This window comes from Prionailurus bengalensis, chromosome C2 (genome assembly GCF_016509475.1).
Source record: "Prionailurus bengalensis isolate Pbe53 chromosome C2, Fcat_Pben_1.1_paternal_pri, whole genome shotgun sequence".
NCBI lineage: Eukaryota > Metazoa > Chordata > Mammalia > Carnivora > Felidae > Prionailurus > Prionailurus bengalensis.
In genome coordinates this window covers 128,683,889-128,706,244 of record NC_057350.1, presented here as the reverse complement: position 1 = coordinate 128,706,244, position 22,356 = coordinate 128,683,889, and the positions used below count along the sequence as shown (strand labels likewise).

The window sequence follows — 22,356 nt, the reverse complement described above, 5'->3', positions numbered from 1 at the left end:
TGCTGGCAGGTTGGATGTTTCATTTTCAAAAATTGAAAATTCTTTCCTTCTGATTTTATATATAATAGTTGAGGCATTTAATGCTGCTGAACTACTTTTTCTCTCTTCCTCATTTTGTCAAGGAAAGTAGGAGAGAGGAACTGGCAAGGGGCTGAAAACTTGTAGGGAATAATTTCCGTAGCTGTCTGGAGGACAATCGCAGGAAGTGGCTAAATTACCCTCAGCTGACAGCCTTGAGGGCAGTGGTTCTCAAACTTGAGCCAGGCGTCAGAATCACCTTGGAGGCATATCAACACTCCTGTCACAGGGCCCCACCTGGTGAGCTTCGGATCCACTAGATCCAGGTGGGGCTTGAGAATCTGTATTTTCTAACAAGTTCCCAGGTGAGGCTGACGCTGTGAGGCAGAAACCACGCCTTGAGAACCACTGCCGGCCAAGAGCCACTGGCCCCCAAACTGGCCTGACGCTGGAGCGAGGTCCTGGCCAGAGGGAGGATTGGCTGTAGTAGAGGCTCCAAGGTCAGCCTCAAAGATGCTTGCCAAAGTCCAGCCAGACCAAGATGAGGCTGGCTGCAGTTACTATCTGTAAAGGATCTACATAGAGAGAATCAGCCGTAACCAGTATGCAGTCATTTGCTATAAACATCTATTTTAAATATAATGTTAATGCTTGATTGGTCGAGAATATTTTTAGGTGTTATGAATTTCTATCAGAAATTGAAAAATGTATGGCCGTGGTTTGAAGCTCATGTAAAAGGAAGCTCTTTGGTGCTCAGATCATGGCAAATCAAAGCATCACAGACAGCAAGTTCTGGCCCTAATTACAGGAAAGTGTCGAGAAGCGACAATGGTTTCTTGAGAATGGTGTATGAACCTGACGTCAAAGATCAAGGTGACAGGATCTCTCAGATTATAAGCCATACAAGGCCTCAGTTTTCTGTTACTAATAACGGCAATATGCCCATCGACTCCCACTCCCCATGAGGCTGTGGCCGTGCCAGAGAGCCAGAGCCCTCACGGTTTAGCATGCTAGACTCGCCTGGGGACACTGTCTATACCCCGATACCTGGCAGCGGGACTCCCCCACTACTCCTGGCAGAAAGCCCTGCTTTGCCTTGGCTCCCACTTGTTTGCAGAAACGTGCTCCTCCTCCTTTTTTCTTCCAGAGCCCACCCCCACGTACCACCCACCTCATGCCCCTACCCCTGGCTTGTCTTAAATCGCCACCCACATGTGTCACCCACAGTTTGTAGTTTACAAAACACTTTCTCAGAGACTCAACACCCTGTTAGGAAGCTGTGGTGGTCGACCCTTCCTTTTTATGGTTTATAAAGCCAAGACAGCTGGAGAAGTGAAGTGCCCCAAGTGGGGTGGCAGGGCTGGTATAGACACGAGCTGCTTCTTCCACTCCCTGCCGGAGTTCCCCTCCCAGCACTGGGGCCACTTAATGACAGGGTGAAGCACAGCTTCCGAGAGAGAGATTGAGAGAGAAAGAGAGAGAGGGAGGGAGGGAGGACTGTGGATTAAGTGGCTTCCTTTGCAGTTGGTACTTTGAAAACCTCTGGGCTTGGAGAATATGAAGTCATTTCTTTGCCAGACAGGAAAGGAGCTATTTTTACAGAATCACTGTGAGGCCACTGCTTCCCAGTGACTGCAGAGCAGATTCCTTAGAGCAGTGGCACCTCTACCGCCATAGTGACTGACTACAAAGCCCATCTCTCCCTACCCAAGGAGGGCACGTTTTTTTAACATCTACATTTTTTTAAGAGCAGTTTTAGGTTCATAGTAAAACTGACCGGAAGGTACAGAGATTTCCCATATGTCCCTTGCTCTGCACATGCACAGCATGTCGCCCATTATCAACATCCCCCACCAGAGTGGTACATTTATTGACAAACCTACACTGACACATCACCATCACCCGAAGTCCATGGTTTACATGAGGGCCCATTCTTGGTGTCGTCATACATTCTACGGGTTTGGACAAATGTATAATGACACCTATCTACCATTATAGTTTCAGACAGAGTGGTTTCACTACCCCAAAAATCCTCTTAGGAGACCCCATTTTTATTTTATAATTCTAAAAAAACTATATAAAGGGCGCTTGGGTGGCTCAGTTGGTTGAGCATCCAACTCTTGATTTTGGCTCTTGATCTCACGACTTGTGAGCCCCCAGCTGGGATCTGCACCGATGGCACAGAGCCTGCTTAGGATTCTCTCTTTTCCTCACTCTCTTCTCCTCCCTGCCTCTCTCTCTCTCTGACACTCGCTCTCAAATAAATTAAAAAAAAAAAGCAATTAAAAAAAAACTGTATGATGAAACCCCTACAGAGGATACAACTTAAAGCTCAAGTATTAGAAACACTGCACTTGAAAACCGGTCAGCCACAAAGATTAAGCAATGAAATAACATATGTCAGTTAAGAATGTCACAGGAGCCACGCTGTTCTGTGTAGTTAGCACTTGCCAAAGCCACACTTTCATTGGTTTCTTCCCTCTTGTGTTTCCACCCCTGTGTATAAAGCCCGCGCTCTGTGGCAGGCGCTGTGCTTAAGAGTCAGCCCATATACCAGCACTGCTTTCTGAGGGATCCAAAGGTGCAGTGATGAATCCCAGATATCCCAGGGCCTCCGGCAGCTCCCTAATCCACCTGAAATATGCTGGGGTGCTTTAGACCCATGGTGCCGCACCTAGCTGCACATCAGAGCTGCCTGGACAACACCGTGTTCAGAAGGGCCCGCACTTAGTTTAATGCTATGCTGTCACAGGCTTGAAATCCTTCATAATTTCCAAACAAGGAGTCCCACGGTCTCATTTTGCACCTCGGTCTGACCCACAAATTATCGTAACTGATCCTGTGGGCAGCTTTTAAGTATGTTCAGGTGACTCCAGTGGGTGGCCAACTTAGGGAAACACTGGTGTGGGAGAGAAGTCCTTACCTGGGGTGTCCCTCGTGTGTTGTAGGGGACATCAGATTCACCTGGAGCCCTTCCTCAAACTCTGCACACTGATGTAGAAATTGATGGATATTCTGATTCCTAAATATTCTGACCCCACCCGATTCCAGGCAGGAAGTTCCAGCAAATGTGACATCTGTCTGTGAGACAGTCCCACTGTGTTTGCAATTCCCTGCGTGTGAGTTGCTGTGACAGGGACTACATATGAACTATTAGGACCTGCACAGTTGGAGCACAGTGGCCCCTCAGTTGTGACTTCATACAGCTGTGTTCCCTGTGGCACTGCTAATCGAGCACACCTGTAGAGAGGCAGTGTGGCTCTGTAGAGAGGCCAGAAGCACGATGGGCATGGACGGCAACCCTGGCTCTGACTCATAGCTGTGGGGTTTGGGCGTGTTTTTCTTGTGCCCCAGTTTCCCTCTTAGTAAAATGAGCATCATAGTACCCAGCTCATGAGGGTGCTATGAAGATTAAGTGAGATACGACCTGTAAAGAGCCTAGCACATTGCCTGGCACATAGTAGGTGGTCAGTAGACATTGGTGTCCTATCTTCTCTAAGACAAAATGTTATCATATCTGTCCCCTCAACTCCTAAACTGTCCTTTTACTAAAAGAAAATGTAACTCATTATTATAACAACAAGGAAGAAATACTAACCGATATTCTTCAGTTGGCATACTTATCAAATATGCAATTTGTATTCATCTAGCTCATGGTTATTCAATATTTGCTAGGTCAAGGTGTCAGAAGGATGGTTTGTATATGTACATATTCACAAACAGATATAGATTATACATATATACACATACACATATATATTCATACATGTAGACGTGTGTATGCATGTATACAAATATATACACATGCACATATAATATACACACATATGTACATATACATACACATGCATATATGACAGGACCCTGTTGTGCAGTACTTTAAAAAAAATGTTACTCAATTCAGGGCTCCTGGGTGGCTCAGTCGGTTTAAGTGTCTGACCTCAGCTCAGGTCATGATCTCTCAGTTTGAGGGTCTGAGCCCCGCATTGGGCTCTGTGCTCACAGCTCAGAGCCTAGAGCCTGCTTTGGATTCTGTGTCTCCTTCTTTCTCTGCCCCTCCTCCAACTCACGCTCTGTCTTTCAAAAATAAACATTAAAAAAATTAAAAATAAATAAATATTTTAGAGATAAAAATTTAAAATAATGTTACTCAGTTGACCAACAAAAGTAATGCTTATTGTAACAATTCAAACATCAAAGTAACATAAAAGTAACTAAATTAAATTGCCTAGCTTTACTTCCCACTCCTACTCCACCCTTGTAGGGCAACCATTTTTAAAAATACATGTAATTTGAAGTTTAAATACATTTTACATGGATTTTGTCCCTTGTTTTTCTTTTGCACCCATACACACACACTCCATTTGGGTACATACCACATTCCCATTCCGTAACTTTCTTCATTTAACAATATAATATGGACACCTTTGAAGTCCATGCATACAACCCCTCTACCGGTTTTCAGCAGCTCATGGCATCCCACAGGATGAATACACCACTTTCCAACCATTCCCTGGTGATGGGCATACAGCATTTCACTGTAGAAGAGGCTACAGTAAACAATCTTTTCTAAAAATTTAAATACTGGCACTTCTGCTTATTTCGGATAGAGCAGAGATAGAGTCTCCAGCAGGTTATGACCCAAGAGCAGACAAGGCAAAAGCCGAACAAGTAATAAGAAGCATGCCCCTCCCCCCCCACCTTTCACTGGCATCCCAGGCACTTCAGTGGGCACTACAAGCTGTGAACGTGAATGAGACTCAGTCTGACTTGAAGCAGTTTGTTCACCAAGGCAGCATTGGGTTAAATGTCAAAACCAGGGTCCCACATGATATATGTCCACAGTGAAATCATCCTAATGGTGCTTAAGCCAACCTCCACTCCAGCCCTAGATTCTAACAAGTCCCACTGACTCTGGAGTTCTGTATGAAAAGCCCTTTCGTGCAGTTTCCTTCCAATTACATTTGTAGTAGAAAACAAAAGAACTCCCAACTAAATCGCAGAGGAGATGTTAACTTCCTTTTCTAATTCGGCCAGTAGTTTATCCGCTCAGTTTGCTCCCTCGTTTTCTTCCAGAAGCTAAAGGTGAAAGAGAAAGTTCCCCCCCCCCCCCCCGCCCCCCACAGAAAGACCCTGTGTCTCCTGTCAGGCCTTTGACACATTTCAGCGATACACTTACAAGTAGATAACTAAACAGGAAGTTACAAAACCAGGCTAAGTCGTAGAATAACTTTTGAAAGCACATTTAACAGGATTCAACAGATTTTTTTAAAGCAGCTATGAAATAGTGTCTCCAGAATTGTTTTTACTCGGTGATTTTTACTGCACAAATGTTTAAATGCTGTGGCACCCGTGGAGATGTGCGGCTCGTATTTGCTTGGAGAAATCACTGACTGTTTAGCTGCCACCCTTCAGCTGCAGCGCCTTCAGGACCTGCCTCAGCTTCCCTGCAGCCCCCACCAGTGACTGAGCATGGAGGGAGGCTAGAGCCCAGGCCTTCCTGGAATGGGTGCTCTTGACTGTGGAGCTCCCCAGGGGAGGGGGAAGCTGACAGGTCTGCCTCAGCCAGCTCTGCATTGCGATCTGAGCTCTCCTTGTCCATTCCTGCTTCCTCCTTTCTTTTCATAATGTCAGGCCTGCCTTGTGATCTGGGACTCTGGCCAATCTTGTTTCCTCCCCTTCTATCCCGCACAGCATCTGCTAACTTCCCCACCTCACTTCTCAGTGTCTGCGTTCTGGGGCATCCAATCAACACAGAAGCTTCCAGAGCAATGTAGGAACATAAATGTTTTACATCTCATTCAGAGAGCCAAAGAGCATGAACATATCCCCCAGCCCCTGGATGTTCTTTCACCAGGCTCTGCTAAAAATGAATTATGATCTGCCAAAGTGAAACTGACCATTTCATTTTCATTATTCAGGTTGGACACAAAAACCAAACATGAAGAAAAACAAACTCATATATACTCTGAAATTCCACTTTATTTTTTATTTTTTTATTTTTTTAAGTTTATTTATTTTTTGAGAGAGACAGGGAGACAGAGCGTGAGTGGGAAAGGGGCAGAGACAGAGGGAGACACAGAATCTGAAGCAGGCTCCAAGCTCCCAGCTGTCAGCACAGCCCCACACAGGGCTCAAACCCATATACCGTGAGATCATGACCTGAGCCGAAGTCGGACGCTTAACCGACTGAGCCACCCAGGCACCCCATGAAATTCCACTTTAGTTACCTAAAGTCTTTCTAGGAACTGAGGCAAGGAACATATTTTGGTATAACTTCAGTGTTTTCTATGAACTGAGTGTGGCTAGGACATCATAGTTAAAATGAAAGGACAGGGGCGCCTGGGTGGTTCAGTCGGTTGAGCATCGAAATTCGGCTCAGGTCATGAGCTCACGGCATATGGGTTCGAGCCCTGCGTGGGGCTGTGCTGACAGCTGGGAGCCTGGAGCCTGCTTCAGATTCTGTCTCCCTATCTCTCTCTGCCCCTCCCCCACTCATGCTCTCTTTCTCCTTCAAAAATAAATGAACATAAAAAAAAAAATTTTTTAATAAAAAAATAAAATGAAAGGACGCTATTTCCATCTCTGTCACTTTAATTGCAGTTCCACTTGGAGCACCATTGTTCCTGATAAGCTGCCTCCCCTTGTGCTTCCACGGACTGAGAAGGAAATGAGTAATGATTGTATTCTTGTTGCAGGGGAGTTTGGAGAGGTATACAAGGGGCGTCTGAAACTTCCGGGCAAGAGGGAAATCTATGTGGCCATCAAGACGTTGAAGGCCGGGTATTCGGAGAAGCAGCGTCGGGACTTCCTGAGCGAAGCAAGCATCATGGGCCAGTTTGACCATCCCAACATCATCCGCCTGGAAGGCGTGGTCACCAAGAGTCGGCCTGTCATGATCATCACAGAGTTCATGGAGAACGGCGCTTTGGATTCTTTCCTCAGGGTAAGGGCAGCCCAGGGGTGTGGATGATGTTAGCACTGTTGGCTGCTGGGGAGAAGTGTCTGCGTGAGGGTAGGCTGCCACTTAGGAATCGCCTGATGAAATGTGGGTGGGCGTTGGAGATGTTAGCGAGGTTGACAGATTTGTTCCTAAAAGGATAGAACAAAGAGGAGCCTGTGGACCCCTTGGTAGGAGGATAGCGTGGAGTAGGGCCTCGATAAATACTCGTTGGATGAATACGAATGAATAGGGAGGCAGGTGAAGAATGGCCATCGGCATCTGCATGAATCACGGAGATTGAAGAGACTTCAGCTGCTACACTGCCCTGTGTGATTCACACAGACGCCAGTGGCCATCTCTGCCTTTTCTCCAGCGCGGCCACCCTCCCCGCCTGCTCCCTTCATTTGCAGCTCAGAGATAAAGCAGGCTGCCCTTTTCTGATGCCTGGGCCACCCGCCCTCTGAAGGGGCACTTCTGGGCATGCAAGGAATAGACAGTGTCACGAGCATTCACAAGTCTTTTCTGGGCTTGATGAGGAAGTATGACTTCAAGCTACAGCAGAGGTGGGGGTACCTCGAGGCCGCCGGCTGCAAGATCTGTAAGTGATTGTTGTCAGAATGTGCTCACATGGAACCACGCTGGAACCACTTTCATTTCTATGGGACATCACAGAGTTACTCAGGGCAGGAGTGAGGGAGAACAGACAAGATGCTAATGCCTGGGGAGTGGCAGCTGACTGGGCATAGGCCAGCGAGCAAGTCCTGCCTCGGACCAAAGCCTCAGCTGGGGACTGCTGGGGGCCCTGAGAGCAGAGAGTATGTGGGCAGCATCACAATGGAGCTGGGCCTTCTGAGCAAGGACTTCAGGGTAATACCAACTGGCAGGCTGTACATGTCACCAAAGCTACCAAACAGTAGCTGTGGCTGCAGATTAAAGTATCATTCATACACTTGGTCTTGAAATATTCATGGGGTGAGTGCTATGGTCATGCCCCGTACTGGGTGCTGGGCCTATAGGGATGGAAGAGACATTGCTCTAATGCTATGTAACAGATCACTAACTTCCGTGGCTTAGCACAATTTATTTTGTTCATGAGTCTGCAATCTGGGCAGGGCTCGTTGGGGATATCTCTGTTCCATGTGGTATCAGCTGGGGCACTTCAAGATCTGGGGCCTAGAATCATACAAAGCCTCACTCACTCCTCTGTCTGACAGTTGATGTTGGGTGTCAGCTGGCATCTCTCCAGGTGGCCTGCTTGGGCTTCCTCACAGCAAGCTGGGTCCCAAGAATTAACATCCCATGAGATGAAGGCAGAAGCTGGACCGCTTTTGGAACCTAGCTTCAAGTCCCACAGCACCCTTCAACTACTGTGATATGACCCCCAGGTTCAGGGGGAGGAAATGTGCCCCACATCTTGATGGGGAACAGCAGCATGGTGTCGTCTTATACATAAGGGATGGGAGGTCCTGTTGTGCCCACCTGAGAGACCACAACCTGCCACAGAGGTCCCTGCTCTGAGGACCTTGGTGCCCAAAGCATCCAGCAGTCATCCACTTAGATTCTGCTTTTTGTCTCTGTGTGTGGCGTAAAGAAGTATTGTAAGCCAAGAAGAACTGAAATCTTCCTGGGGAAACCTGGGAAGGCTTCAAGGAGGAGAGAGAATTATCTGATTGTAGAATGAGGAACCCACAGGCAGACAGGGTAGCAGGCAGGTATGATGGAACAATTGAGCAGTGTATTCAAAGTCCAGAGCCAGCATGGCCTATCTGGTAACCTTTCAGCAGCTGGTGGTGGCTCCAAAGTTCAGAAGCAGGGCTTGGGGACTGCGGTGTGAAAGGGTAGCCAGGAGACCTGTCTAGAAGCTGCATTTGCACATACTGAAGCTACCTTGGCAGGGCAAACACACACTTTTGCCTCCTCTGGGTTATTAGGCAATAGTAGCTTTTGGAGGGGGGAATGGGGGGGGCAAATGATGGGGTGGATGTACTTTGCCTGGTACAGGCTCCTTGAGGGTATGGGTTATGCCTTTTATTTTGAAACCCCCAGTGTCCAACACAGTGATCACCTGGTGAATGCTACTTGGATTAAAAAAAAAATAACAAAAAAAACATGAAAAACCATTTCTGGCACAAAAAGGTTTGGGAGTGACAGGGGAAATGTAGTCATCCTGAGCGTCCGTGGACTCTTATTCTTGTGGCCAGACCTCTCATGTCAGAGTCAGGAAGAGACCATGCTTTCCTGGGGGCATTCATTCGTGATCAGGGATCTTCTTGTGAAGACAGCCAAATAAATGTGAATAGAAGGCCATGTTAGGAGAAAAAGGATTTTCTGGAACCAGCCTCCAGACCTTTTTAGGAGTCATTTATTTCCTACAAGTGACCTGATTGTACTTCACAGAGTCACAACATGATTTGAAGACTGTGATCAGACTTTCTCCCTGGAACATGCAGGGGAACAAGGAGATTCATTTCTCAGGAGGCTACAGAAAATCAAAACCCCACACAGATGCTCCACACAGGGCTATTTCCGTGTGAGGCCCAGGACATGGGGGCATGGTAGACACCAGTATTTGTCACGATGATGAGGCCTGGGCGGTGGGAGAAGAGCCAGGGGCAAGAGAGGAACACAGGGAGGCAGAGGAGAAAGGATGGCAAGTAAGGGACGGCCAGAGCAGGCAGCGCAAGGAGGAGAGGGAAATGAAGCGTTTCTGACTCCTCGCACGGCATGGAGGCAGGTAATCTATAAATCTAATTTCAGCCTTACTACCAAACCCTGGAGCATAGCAACATTAATTGATGTATCTGCTGCTTGGTAAAATTGAAAAGTAGGTCATCAGTTCAGTTCTGCAGGGTCCATCTTTTGGGAAGTAGTATAATTTTAGGATCACCATTCAGAGAATAAAGGAAAAGAGTTAGTCCTCAATTTGTGCAACTGCCCCCACCCCGACACACACATGCCAAACTGGCCATGGCCGTTTACACTGGGCATGGTGGCTTTGGGGAGTGGCTGCAGCTCCAGCTCTGGGTCAGCGTCTGGGTGGCTGTGGCCACTGGGGATCCACTGGGCACACTGGCTTCTCACAGCCCACCCACTGCTCCTCTCCCATTGCAGGACTTAGAGTCTTTCACCTTCTGAAAGGATTAGAAACACTGTTATTTTCTAACCACACATTCAATAGTTTCAGTATTCATTTTTTAAATGTCTATGCCATGGATTATGTAGCATGCAAATCCATTATTTAATATATCCTTGTTGGCACTGGTGTCTCTTGCATAATCTTAGGAATGGTCCCTGAAGCCCTCCTCAATGTCCTGTGCCATAGCCAAAAAGGTCAACATGCTCTGTAAGGCCTTCTTGCCTAGCCTGACCTTGTAGTTGCTGCTGGGTCATCTACAGACAGTCATAACTGAAAGACTCTTGGAAGTTACTGAGCAATGTCAAATTCAGACATTTCTTATCAGGGAGGCTCATTCATGGGCTGGAGCCCATGACCATAACCCAGAGATCGGGAAGAGAATACCAGATTGGACATCCCGAGACCTAGGTTCTTCTTTGTGCTCCACCATGAGTCACCGGTGGCCTTGAGCAAATCTGTTAACTCAGTTTCCCAATCTATAAACTAAAGGCATTGGAATTGAATGATCTTGAAAGGTAGGGCTCTTACAGTTGAAAAAAAAAAATCTATGATTCATTCTCTTCAAACAAATCAAATAAGGGTTTCATTTCCTGAAGTGGATTTGTCAATGAAAGTTGAAATACCTAAATCCTTCCTGCCTAATAAAAGGGCCAGCAAGTGGCTTCAGTGAATTTGCCAAAAAGCAATTTCAGCAGAAAGCACTTCATGAAAGGAAGAAAGTTTAAATCACTTCACTGTTCTGTATTTTTACCATGTGATCACCGTGGAGCCTGATCCTTTCCAAAGTCAGTGAGAGAACTGGGCTTTTTCTGTCTTGTACATCTTTGTATGCTGATGTTCCTGTCTTTGGAAGTTCTTCTTGGGGAGTTAGACCAATGAACCGAACCTAAAACAGTTGAAGTCAGGGAATCTTAATAGGTTTGTGTCTTTAAGTTTCACCAGGATTATGAACTCAACAGGTACAATCCTGTCTTATGAAATGTGATTACTCTGCAGGTTCTAAAGAAAATACGTTGCCATTACAAAGTCCATATTCCATGGAAAAGACCCTGGACAGGAGTTTAAAGATTCAAATAAGAGTAGCATATTTCAGGCACACATGTCTCTACTTTCTTTTTCTATGACCATGGCAGACATCATTAATCAATCATGTCACTTTTTGCTGCAAAGCTTCTACACAGCCTTCTTCTCCACACAACATTTGAGGAAGGCGTTACCAGTTGATCACAGATGGAATGTCAGTGCAGAAGTAATTTGCCATCCTGGACTTAGATTCTTGTTATAAGTCAAAGCCACACAGAATGATTTAAAACTGATCACTTAAACTCTCTGGACTTCCTTTATCTTCTCTGAAAAGCAATAAACTGTTGCCTGCCTTGCACAAAGGAGGATCAAAACACATTCTATCAAGAATGACTTGCCATTGAAAAGTCAAGAAATAGAAAAAATCATGTTAGTTAATTAATTGATCCAAACTTCAGGCCTGCATCATTAGGCCTCGGTCATCCACTGCTACAGTTGGGGTGTGGGTGTTGGGTTTTTTTTTTTACTGCAGCTGCCAACCTGTAGAGCTCAGAATGCCCTGTGAGTGAGGTTCTCCTATGGCAGGGATCCTAGGATGTGTCCCTAGCATACGAGGAAGCTGCGAGGAACCTGTAGTCCTGGCCCCCAGTGTCCTCAGACTCTCTCACCAGGCTCTGGGAGAGCTGATTTGTGAGACATGATGGCTTGGCTGATAATACCAGCAGTTGCTGCTGTCTTAGTATTCACGAGCACCGAGCTAAGCCCTTTCATGTATACTGTCTCATTTAACCTCACCAAAATCCTATGAAGAATGGACGCTATGTTCTTATGTTACAGATGTGGGAATGATGGCTCTGCAAGTTAAATGACATGCCCAAGGGCACACAGCCAGTGAGCGGCAGAGCCTGGGTCCAGGCCAGGTCTGTCTGTCTCCAAAGCCTGGACTTTTTTTTTTTTTTTTAATGTTTATTCATTTATTTTTTTTCAACGTTTTATTTATTTTTGGGGGGACAGAGAGAGACAGAGCATGAACGGGGGAGGGGCAGAGAGAGAGGGAGACACAGAATCGGAAACAGGCTCCAGGCTCTGAGCCATCAGCCCAGAGCCTGACGCGGGACTCGAACTCACGGACCGCGAGATCATGACCTGGCTGAAGTCGGACGCTTAACCGACTGCGCCACCCAGGCGCCCCTATTCATTTATTTTTGAGAGAAAGAGAGCACAAGCAGAGGAAGGGCAAAGAGAGAGAGGGAGACACAGAATCCGAAGCAGGTTCTAGGCTCTGAGCTGTCAGCACAGAGCCCAACCTGGGACTCAAACCACAAACCGTGAGATCATGACCTGAGCTGAAGTCAGATGCTTAACTGACTGAGCCACCCAGACTCCCCAAAAGCCTGGACTTTTAACCACTTCTTGGCCTTTGTTGACCCCAGAACCTATAACGGTGACTGACCTAAATATTAAAACAAATCAGATGGTAAAGCTGTTCCCTGAAGGTTTCAGTGATTTAAAGTAGAAACAGACCTATTGCTGTGCATTCTTCCAACATTTCTCTTCCCAGAGCTGTTTACAACCACCACCGATCCCCTCCCCAGAATCTATCTACAAGCCAGCTTCTTTTGGGAGACATTCATTTTTAACCACATTGTTGTCTACACTTACAGAGAGGAAGTAACAAACTGAATTGGAAAAATGTGACCCTTGTGACTTGCAGCTGAGATACATTTTCCAACATACAGAAGTTGCATGACAACTTTCTGGGGAGGCAGGTCCCTAGAGACCTACTTAGAGAAAATGAATGGTGTTCGCAAAAGCCTGGCTAACTTCTCGAGGAGGTGTTGATTGAAGTTCATTAGCAAGGAGGAGGATTCGTATCACTCACAGCACATCCAGCTCTCGCAGATGGGCACCATGTGCTGAACAACAGTCAGGGTTTCCAAAAAGCAGATCTGCACTTCCTTTTGGAGTTGGTTAGAAGAAAATATTGCAGGGAAAGCATTCCAGGCAGGGTGGGAGGTGGTTAAGGTTTGAGTTAGAAACAGCCTGGAGCTTGGGGTGTGTCAATCCCAGTGTGTTTGGGGGTTCTCTTCTGGGAGGCATCTCAGGAAGGTGTGGAGGGAGCGTCAGTTTGCTCACTCTGATTGATCAAGGGGCGTAGCCCTAGAACACAGACCTGGGCTTGCAGTCTCGCAGAAGGAAGTCTTCAACATTCACACTATCATGGTTAGACTGTTTGATTGGTGGGGTTCTCTCTAATACACAGGGTAGTTTTTCAATGGCTGTTTTGTTTTTCCATATTTATTTTTGCATGGAAAATGCTTTTGTAGGAGTGCATACACAGATGCTGTGTCTCACACACACTTAAGTGAGGTAGTGCATGTGACTGTGTTGTATATCACCTCACATGCAGTAGGTGCTCAGTAAATGGGAGCTGTGCACGTTTATGTGTGCTGTTTCACAGGAGGGAGCTGGGGAGTGGCTGCCTTGCCCAGGGTCTGTGTCCAGCAGTAACTTAGACTAGACCCAGGGTGTTCCACCTCCTCTCACCTCTCCCCCAGTCAAAGCCTCTCAATGCCTGGGCCAAGCTCTACTTAACAGAATACTACTTATCGTCCTTCGGCGGAGCAGCTGGGGCTGGACTAGAAGAGAAAATGTGTTATTGGCAGCAAAGCACAGGGTCCACTGATGTAACCAGTGTGTGCAGAAGCCAAGACCCAAGGGCTTTGGGGAGACAGGAGGAAGGTTGATACATTCACTGAGGTCTGTTGCCAAACCTTGAAGGAGAGCATCCACCCAGGAAACAGTGAGCCCACTGGTGACTGGAGAGGGGCAGCACTGCAGCTTGGCTCCCATTCGCTAAGAGGGTCAATGCCATACATTGTGTGTGTGTTTCTCCTGCCACTAATCCCTTTGAGGTGCATATGGCTATCCCAATGTCAAGGTTGACAGCTCTGGTAGGACCCAAGGAAGACACCTTAAGCATTTAATTCTGGAAACAGGGAGAGATGTAGTAGTCACTAATGGAGCACATGTTTATTGAGCCTTTTTCTATTTAAAGTTCTTAGCACTGGGAGTACAATGGTAACCACAGGAGAGAGGGTCTTGTCTTCAGAGAGCCAAGCAGCAGAGGCAGATGGATAGGTGTTACACATACACACCTAAAACTTGTGATATGCTAAGAAGAAGAATAAGAGCATTCATAAAAGACAAGAAGATAGTAAGAAAGTGCTAGTCATATTTGGAGGAGGGGAGTAGTTATAGAGACATTCTCTCTGAAAAAGGGACACTTAGTGGAGACCTTAAGGGCAGGTAAGTGTTGATTGTGAGGAAGAGCAGAGGGGACGGCAGGTGTAGGGGCCATAAGGAAGGAAGACCTTGGCTTGGGAAAGGACTGAGAGGTCACCAGTCACTGTGGCTGACAGGTGAGGTGGTGGCTGATCCCCTGGGGTCCCGTGGACCATGAGGAGGAGTTTGGAGCTTTTCCCTAATGCAATGAATGGGAAGCTGTTATAGAGCTTAAAGCCAGGGAGTGGCATGGCCTGATTTATGTCTTGCAAAACTGGCTCTAGCTGCTGTGTAGAGAATGGATTGGGGAGAGGCAGGTGTGGGGAGGCTGTTACAGGTGATGGATGATGGTGACTTGGTTAGAATGGAGGCAGTAGAGATGGAGAGGCGTGGATGGCTTTGAGATGTATTTTGGAGATAGAATCAACAGGGTTGGCAAGGAGTGAGCAGAGAATTCAAGGAGAGGGATGGGGGAGGGGAGAGGGAGAAGGACACAGTGAGCAGCGTGGCCAGTCACAGACAGAGGCTGACAAGCAGCAGGGCCGTGGTCCTGTGGCTTCTGTTTAACCACTGAAGCCCATCTTGATCCCAATGCCCTTTATGTCTTGTTACAGCAAAATGATGGGCAGTTCACGGTGATCCAGCTGGTAGGGATGCTCAGGGGCATCGCCGCGGGCATGAAGTACCTGGCTGAGATGAACTACGTGCATCGGGACCTGGCTGCTAGGAACATCCTGGTCAACAGTAACCTGGTATGCAAGGTGTCTGACTTTGGCCTTTCCCGCTACCTCCAGGATGACACCTCAGACCCCACCTACACCAGCTCCTTGGTGAGTCCTTCTTGGTGTTCTCAGGTAAAAGCATGGCATGAATAAAAAGTGGCTACACATGGCTGGGCTGGGGACCCATGGCAGGGCACACTGGAAGCGACTGGCACTTGAACTTATCTCCAACTGGGGGAGACAGGTGCTAGATGGAGAAACAATAGCAGTTGGTTGTCCTCGTTGTCCAGGTAAGCATTTGGGCATAGGCTGTAAGGAAGGGTCAGGGTGTCTACTCTGAAGCCATGGATGGTGTTCTTGGCCAGTGGGAATAGGACACTTTGGAAGAGGTGATTTGGAGGAATCCAGGCAGTTGGAGAGTAGCATCAGAGACGTCCATCAGCAGAAGTAGGCGCCGGTGGGGCTGGGTACTGTGTCACCAGGCAGACCCTTGGTCCCCTCCTCTTCTCCCTCTCCAGTGCTTCCAGACAGCTCTAAGTGCCGTCTACATGATGAGTACTCACACATTGGTATTCCCACTCAGCTTCCCCCTCCACAGTCAAGGCAGCTCTCATCACCTCCATCCAGTCATCTGGTTCTCACAGTTCTAGTCCCAACCGTTACAGGTCCAAAGCAGAGCTTTCTCCTCCATTTTCCTCCCCAATCGCTCCAGCTTAGTGGTTCCACCAATTCAACGAATGACTGAAACCTGCGAGTCACCCTTGATTTCTCTCTGCCTCACCATCCATGTCCAATCCCTTGGCAACTCCCATAGGTTCAAATAAAATCTGCCTCTGTCTTTCCATCTCTGCAGCCCCCATCCTATTCCAAAGCACCATTCTCTTTCACCTGGTCCCTTCTGGTAGCTTCCTAACTGGTCTCCCTGGTTTCTTCACTCCCAGGATATTATTATAAAAATAAGAACAATACAGAGAAGTAAGGGGGAAAAAGACAACCAAGAAACCACAATCCCCCCTGAAGCAAGAGTCAGTAAACTTTTCCTTAAAGGCCATATAATAAGTATGTTAGGCTTTGTTGGCTAAGAGGCAACATAGAGGATATTGTGTAGATAATTAGGTAACCCTTTAAAAGGGTATAAATACCATTCTTAGCTCATGGGCTATAAGAATCCAGGTGACCTGACAGATTTGGTGCTCAGGCCATAATGTACCAACCCCTGTCCTTAGGCGTCAGTTTTAATAGTTGGGCATGTCTCTTTTCACAGTTTTCTCATTGCTCCAAAATTTGAAGATTTTTATTTTATAACAGTGGGATCATACTCTGCCTATTGTTCTGCTGTGCATGTCTCAGGGGCATTCTTCCTGCCAAGCTGCTTTTCTACAAGTTTGTGAATATTTACGCTCCACTAGGAACGTATGGTGCCCACCTTCCGACATCCTTACCAGCACTAAAGGCAATCGATCTTTACCAATTTGCCAATCCAAAGATGAAAAGCATTACTTCCTTTTGTTTTGGTCTGCCTTTTCACCTGACTGCTGGAGATACCCCTTTACTGTCTTCTCGCACAGTTACTGGGATTCACGTTTCAGCTGCTGTTTATTATATGTACATGCCTTTACCTGTTTTTCTGTTGGGTTGTATGCTGGTTTCTTAGAAATTTATAGGAAGCCTTTTTATATTAGGGGTGTTAACCCTTTGTCTCCATGTATGATACAGTTAGTTCCCCTTACCACATCTGTTGTTCTTTTGATACTGTTTATGATATCCTTTGGCTTCCAAAAGTGGTTAATATTCTTCTAGTCAAAAATACGCATCTGTTCTATGTTTTCTTGGGGTTTTTTTTGTTTATTTACTTATTTATTTAAAAAAAATTTTTAAATATGAAATTTATTTTCAAATTGGTTTCCATACAACACCCAGTGCTCATCCCAACAGGTGCCCTCCTCAATACCCATCACCCACCTCCCCGCCCTCCCACCCCTCATCAGCCCTCAGTTTGTTCTCAGTTTTTAAGTCTCTTTGGCTCTCTCCCTCTCTAACCTCTTTTTTTTTTTTCTTCCCCTCCCCCATGGTCTTCTGGTAAGTTTCTCAGGATCCACATAAGAGTGAAAACATATGGTATCTGTCTTTCTCTGTATGACTTATTTCACTTAGCATTAACAGTCTCCAGTTCCATCCAGTTTGCTACAAAAGGCCATATTTCATTCTTTCTCATTGCCACGTAATATTCCATTGTGTATATAAACCACAATTTCTTTATCCATTCATCAGTTGGTGGATATTTAGGCTCTTTCCATAATTTGGCTATTGTTGAAAGTGCTGCTATAAACATTGGGGTATTTAAAATTTTTTTAACGTTTATTCATTTTTGAGAGACAGAGAGAGACAGGAGCATGAACGGGAAAGGGGCAGAGAGAGAGACACACACAAAATCCGAAGCAGGCTCCAGGCTCTGAGCTGTCAGCACAGAGCATGACGCGGGATTCAAACTCATGAACCGCAAGATCATGACCTGAGCCGAAGTCGGACGCTCAACCGACTGAGCCACCCAGGCACCCCAGTTTTTTTGGTTTATTTAAAAATCTCTCTTCACTCCAGGGTTATAAGTGCTTTTTAAAGTTTCCTGTACTATCTTATTGGGGGTTTTGCTCTACATTTAAATACTAAGCACACCTGAAATGTATTTATTTTTCCCAAGATTTCATTTTGGAAAATTTTCAAGCATACAGAGAGCTTCATAGAATTTACAGAGTCTAGCCATTACCCACCACCTAGGTTTTAGAATGAATATCTTGCTCTGTATGATTTATTATATAACCATCCATCTGAGCTATCCCTCTTTCCATTCTTCACTCCATCCTATTCTGTTGATGCATTTCCAGATTTCATGTACCTCTTGGCCATCTGTATGTCTTTGGAAAAATGTCTAGTCAGATCCTTCACCCATTTTGTAATCAGGTTGTTTGTTGTTGATGCTGAGTTACATGATTTCTTTGTCTATTTAGATATTAACTTCTTATTGGATACATTATTTGCAAATATCTTCTCCCATTCAGTAACCTGCCTTTTTATTTTGTTGATGGCGTCTTTTGATGTTTAGACACTTTTTGGTTTGATGTGGTCCCATTAGTTTGTTTCTGTTTTTGTTTCCCTTGCCTTTGAAGCCAAATCCAATATAAAACATTGCTAAGATTAAGGTCAAGGAGCTTGCCACCTGTGTTCTTCTAGGAGTTCTGTGGTTTTAGGTCTAACATTCAAGTCTTTAATCCATTTTGAGCTGATTTTTGTATATGGTATAAGATGGTGGTTCAGTTTCATTCTTTTGCATGTGGCTGTCCAACACCCATTATTGAAGAGACTGTCGTTTCCTCATTGTGTACTCTTTGTGCCTTTGTTATAAATTAATTACCAGGTAGGCATGGGTTTATTTCTGAGTTCTCTATTCTGTTTCTGTTTTTGTTTTCTTGCCAATACCATACTGTTTTGATTACTGTAGCTTTACAGAATAGTTGGAAATCAAGGACTATGATGCCTCTGACTTTGTTCTTTTTTCTCAAGATTTTTTAGCTATTTGAGTTTTCTTTGTGGTTCTATGTAAATTTGAGAATAATATGTTCTAGTTCTGTAAAAAATGCCATTAGAATTTTTATAAAGATTGCACTGAATCTATAGATTGCTTTGGGTGGTATGGACATTTTAACAATATTAGTTCTTCTAATCCATGAACATGGAATAGCTTTCCATTTATTTGTATCTTCTTCAGTTTCTTCATCAGTCTCATAGTTTTTCAATGTACATACAGGTCTTTCACATCCATGGTTAAATTTTTTCCTAAGTATTTTATTCTTTTTGATGCAATTGTAAATGGGATTATTTTCTTGATTTCTCTAACAGTTTGTTATTAGTGTGTTAAAATGAAACATATTTTTGTATATTAATTTTGTATCTTGCAACTTTACTGAATTCATTTATTAGTTCTAACAGTTTTTTGTTGGAGGATTTAGAGTTTTCTATATATAGGATCATGTCATCTGCAAATACAGTTTTACTTCTTCCTTTCCAATTTGGATGCCTCTTATTTCTTTTTCTTGCCTAATTCCTCTGGCTAAGCCTTCCACTACTGTGTTGAATAAAAATGGGGAGAGTGAGCATCCTGTCTTTATCCGGATCTTAGAAGGAAAGCTTTCAGCTTTTCACCATTGACTATGATATTAACCATTGCTTGTCATATGAGGCTTTTATTATGGTGAGAGATGTTCCCTCTATACCCACTTCCTTGAGAGTTTTCATCATAAATGAATGAATTGTATCAAATGCTTTTTCTGTATCTACTGAGATGATCGTATGATTTTTATCTCTCATATTGTTAATGCTGTGTGTGATGTTGATTGACTTGTGGATGTTGAACCATCCTTGCATCTCTGGAATAAATCCCACTTGACCATAGTGTATGATCCTTTCAATGTATCATTGAATTTGGTTTGCTAATGTTTTATTGAGGATTTTTGTATCAAAATTCATCAGGAATATTGACTTGTAATTGTCTTTTTTTATGTTGTCTTTGTCTGGTTTTGGTATAAGGGTAATTCCAGCCTCATAAAATGAGTTTAGAAGTGTTTCCTGAAGTTTTTTCGAAAGAGTTTGAGAAGTATAGGTATTACATATTCTTTGAATGTTTGGTAGAACTCACCAGTGAAACTGTCTGGTCCTGCCCTTATATTTGTTGGGAAGTTTTTGATTACTGATACAATCTCCTTACTAGTAATCAGTCTGTTCACCATGATTCAGTCTCAGAAGACAGTAAAATGTTTATTTATTTCTTCTAGGTTGTCCACTTTGTTGGCATATAATTATTCATAACACTTGCTTAAGACTTTTGATTTTCTGAGGTATCAGTTATAACTTTGCCTCCTCTTTTGTTTCTGATTTCATTTATTTGAGTCCTTTCCCTGTTTTTCGTGCTGAGTCTAGCTAAAGATGTCTCAATTGTGTTTATCCTTTTGAAGAACCAGCTCTTAGTTTCATTGATACTTTCTATTGTCTTTTTAATCTCTCTCTCATTTATTTATGCTCTGGTATTTATTATTTCCTTCCTTCTACTAGCTCTGGGCTTCACCTGTTCTTCTTTTTCTGTTCCCTTTAAGTGTAATGTTAAATTGTTATTTGAGATTTCTCTGGTTTCTTAAGCGAGGCCTGCAGTGCTATGAACTTCCCTCTTAGAACCACTTTTGCTTCATCCCAGAGATTTTGGTAAGAAATGATTCTTAAGTGTACATGTATAGAGTTTGAACAAATCCATACACCTGTGTATCCCAAACTCCTGTCAAGATACAGAACGTGGCCATCACACTGGGAAGTGCCCTCATACCCCTCCCCAGTCAGTTGTCACCCCTACCCCACACCCAGGGGCAACCACTGTTCTGATTATTTTTTTCAACCATAGATTTGTTGTGCCTGTTCTAGAACTTCACATGATTGGAATTACAGTCTATGCTCTTTGTGTCTGTGAGATTCATTCATGCTGTTGTGTGCAGCAATACTTTGTTCCCATTTATTGTAGTATTTCATTGCTTATATATCTGTTCTTTTGTTGGTGGACACAAGGGCTATTCTCAAACTTTTTTTTAAATTTTTTAAATTTTTGTAACTGTTTTTTTTTTGAGAGACAGAAAGAGACCAAGCATGAGCAGGGTAGGGGCAGAGAGAGAGGGACACACAGAATCCAAAGCAGCCTCCAGGTTCTGAGCTGTCAGTGCAGAGCCCAATGCGGGGCTCAAACTCACAAACTGTGAGGTCATGACCTGAGCCAAAGTCAGATGTTTAACTGACTGAGCCACCCAGGTGCCCTTCAGAATTGTTTTTGAGTATGTATTAGGATATATATATTTTTTTACCCTGTTTTCATACAAGTGAATAGATCATTTAACAATACCATGTGTTAAATATATTATCCATATTTTATTGATCACTTGTCATCCTTGTCATATATTAAGTTGCATATATGAACCATGTTTTGATTCTCAATTCTGCTCCATCAACTTATTTACTTATTCTATGCCCAACCATATTGTTCTGATTGTAATAACTTTAGCACAAGTTTTACTATCTGTATTGTTCGGATTATAATAACTTTAGCAAAAAGTTCTCCTCTTTGGGTGAAGTTATCCTTTATTCTTCCTTAAAAAAAAAAACACTTTGTTGACTGTTACCAAATATCTTTTCTTTCAGGTATATTTGAAATCACTTTTTCTAGTTCCAAAACATGCATAAATACTCACATTTGGATTTTGAATGGAACTTTATTCTACCTTTGAAAGGACTAACAGTTTAATGACTGTGAATCACCAAGTAATGATGTGAACCAAACATTTATGCTTTACCTTAAATTTTTTTTAGGTAAAGGATTCCCCACATGATGTTCTTGTGTACATTAGTCAGACCATTCGTTGCGGTTTTTGTTGTTCTTCTAACTGATAAAACGTATAAACTCCTAGATCTAAGAGCTTTCAGGATCCTTCACCAATTTTTATGTTCCCCTGTCTCACTATATTTATCATATTATTTCTCGATTCTTTTCCTTTTAATCGAAATAGACATGGGGCACCTGGGTGGCTCGGTCAGTTAAGCGTCTGACTTTGGCTCAGGTCAAGATCCCACAGTTTTTGAGTTCAAGCCCTGCGTCAGGCTCTGTGCTGACAGCTCAGAGCCTGGAGCCTGCTTCAGATTCTGTGTCTCCCTCTCTCTCTGCCCCTCCCAAACTCGTGCTCTGTCTCTCTCTCTAAAAAATAAATAATTATTTTAAAAATAGACAGATAACATGTTTGTTGATTAACAACTTGCGGTTCTAAAATTACAAAGAATTTATTCACATGGACAGTATGTATTGAGCAGCTGCTATGTGTCAGTACTGGTCACAGGCCAGGGACACTATCAAGATCAAAAAGAGACATTGTTATTGTTACATCACTCACAGTTTGATGCGGAAAGATGACATTAGTCAGACACAGATATAAGTGCATAATGACCAGTGGAGAAAAAAGCCATTGTGTTCTGTGAGAACATGAATAAAACAATAAATAACAATATAATATGACCATATCTAGGGGGATTAAGGAGGGCTTCCAGAAGAGGAGATGGTGCTTCAGCAGGGATTTGAAGAATAAGTCACCCAAATGAAAGGGGATGTTAGAACACTGAGAGACATAAATAGCACATACAAAGGCCCTGTG

General features: G+C 44.2%; 1 protein-coding gene across 2 annotated transcripts in view; it reads left to right on the top strand.

Annotated features, from left to right (window-relative positions):
• Positions 1-22,356, top strand: part of EPHB1 (EPH receptor B1) — a 430,256-nt gene that overhangs the window by 363,888 nt on the left and 44,012 nt on the right. For both annotated transcript variants that reach the window (XM_043595343.1, XM_043595344.1), the window contains exons 11-12: positions 6,717-6,964; positions 15,020-15,235. In XM_043595343.1, coding sequence (XP_043451278.1) covers positions 6,717-6,964; positions 15,020-15,235 — 464 coding nt within the window. The remainder of the gene's footprint in view (positions 1-6,716; positions 6,965-15,019; positions 15,236-22,356) is intronic.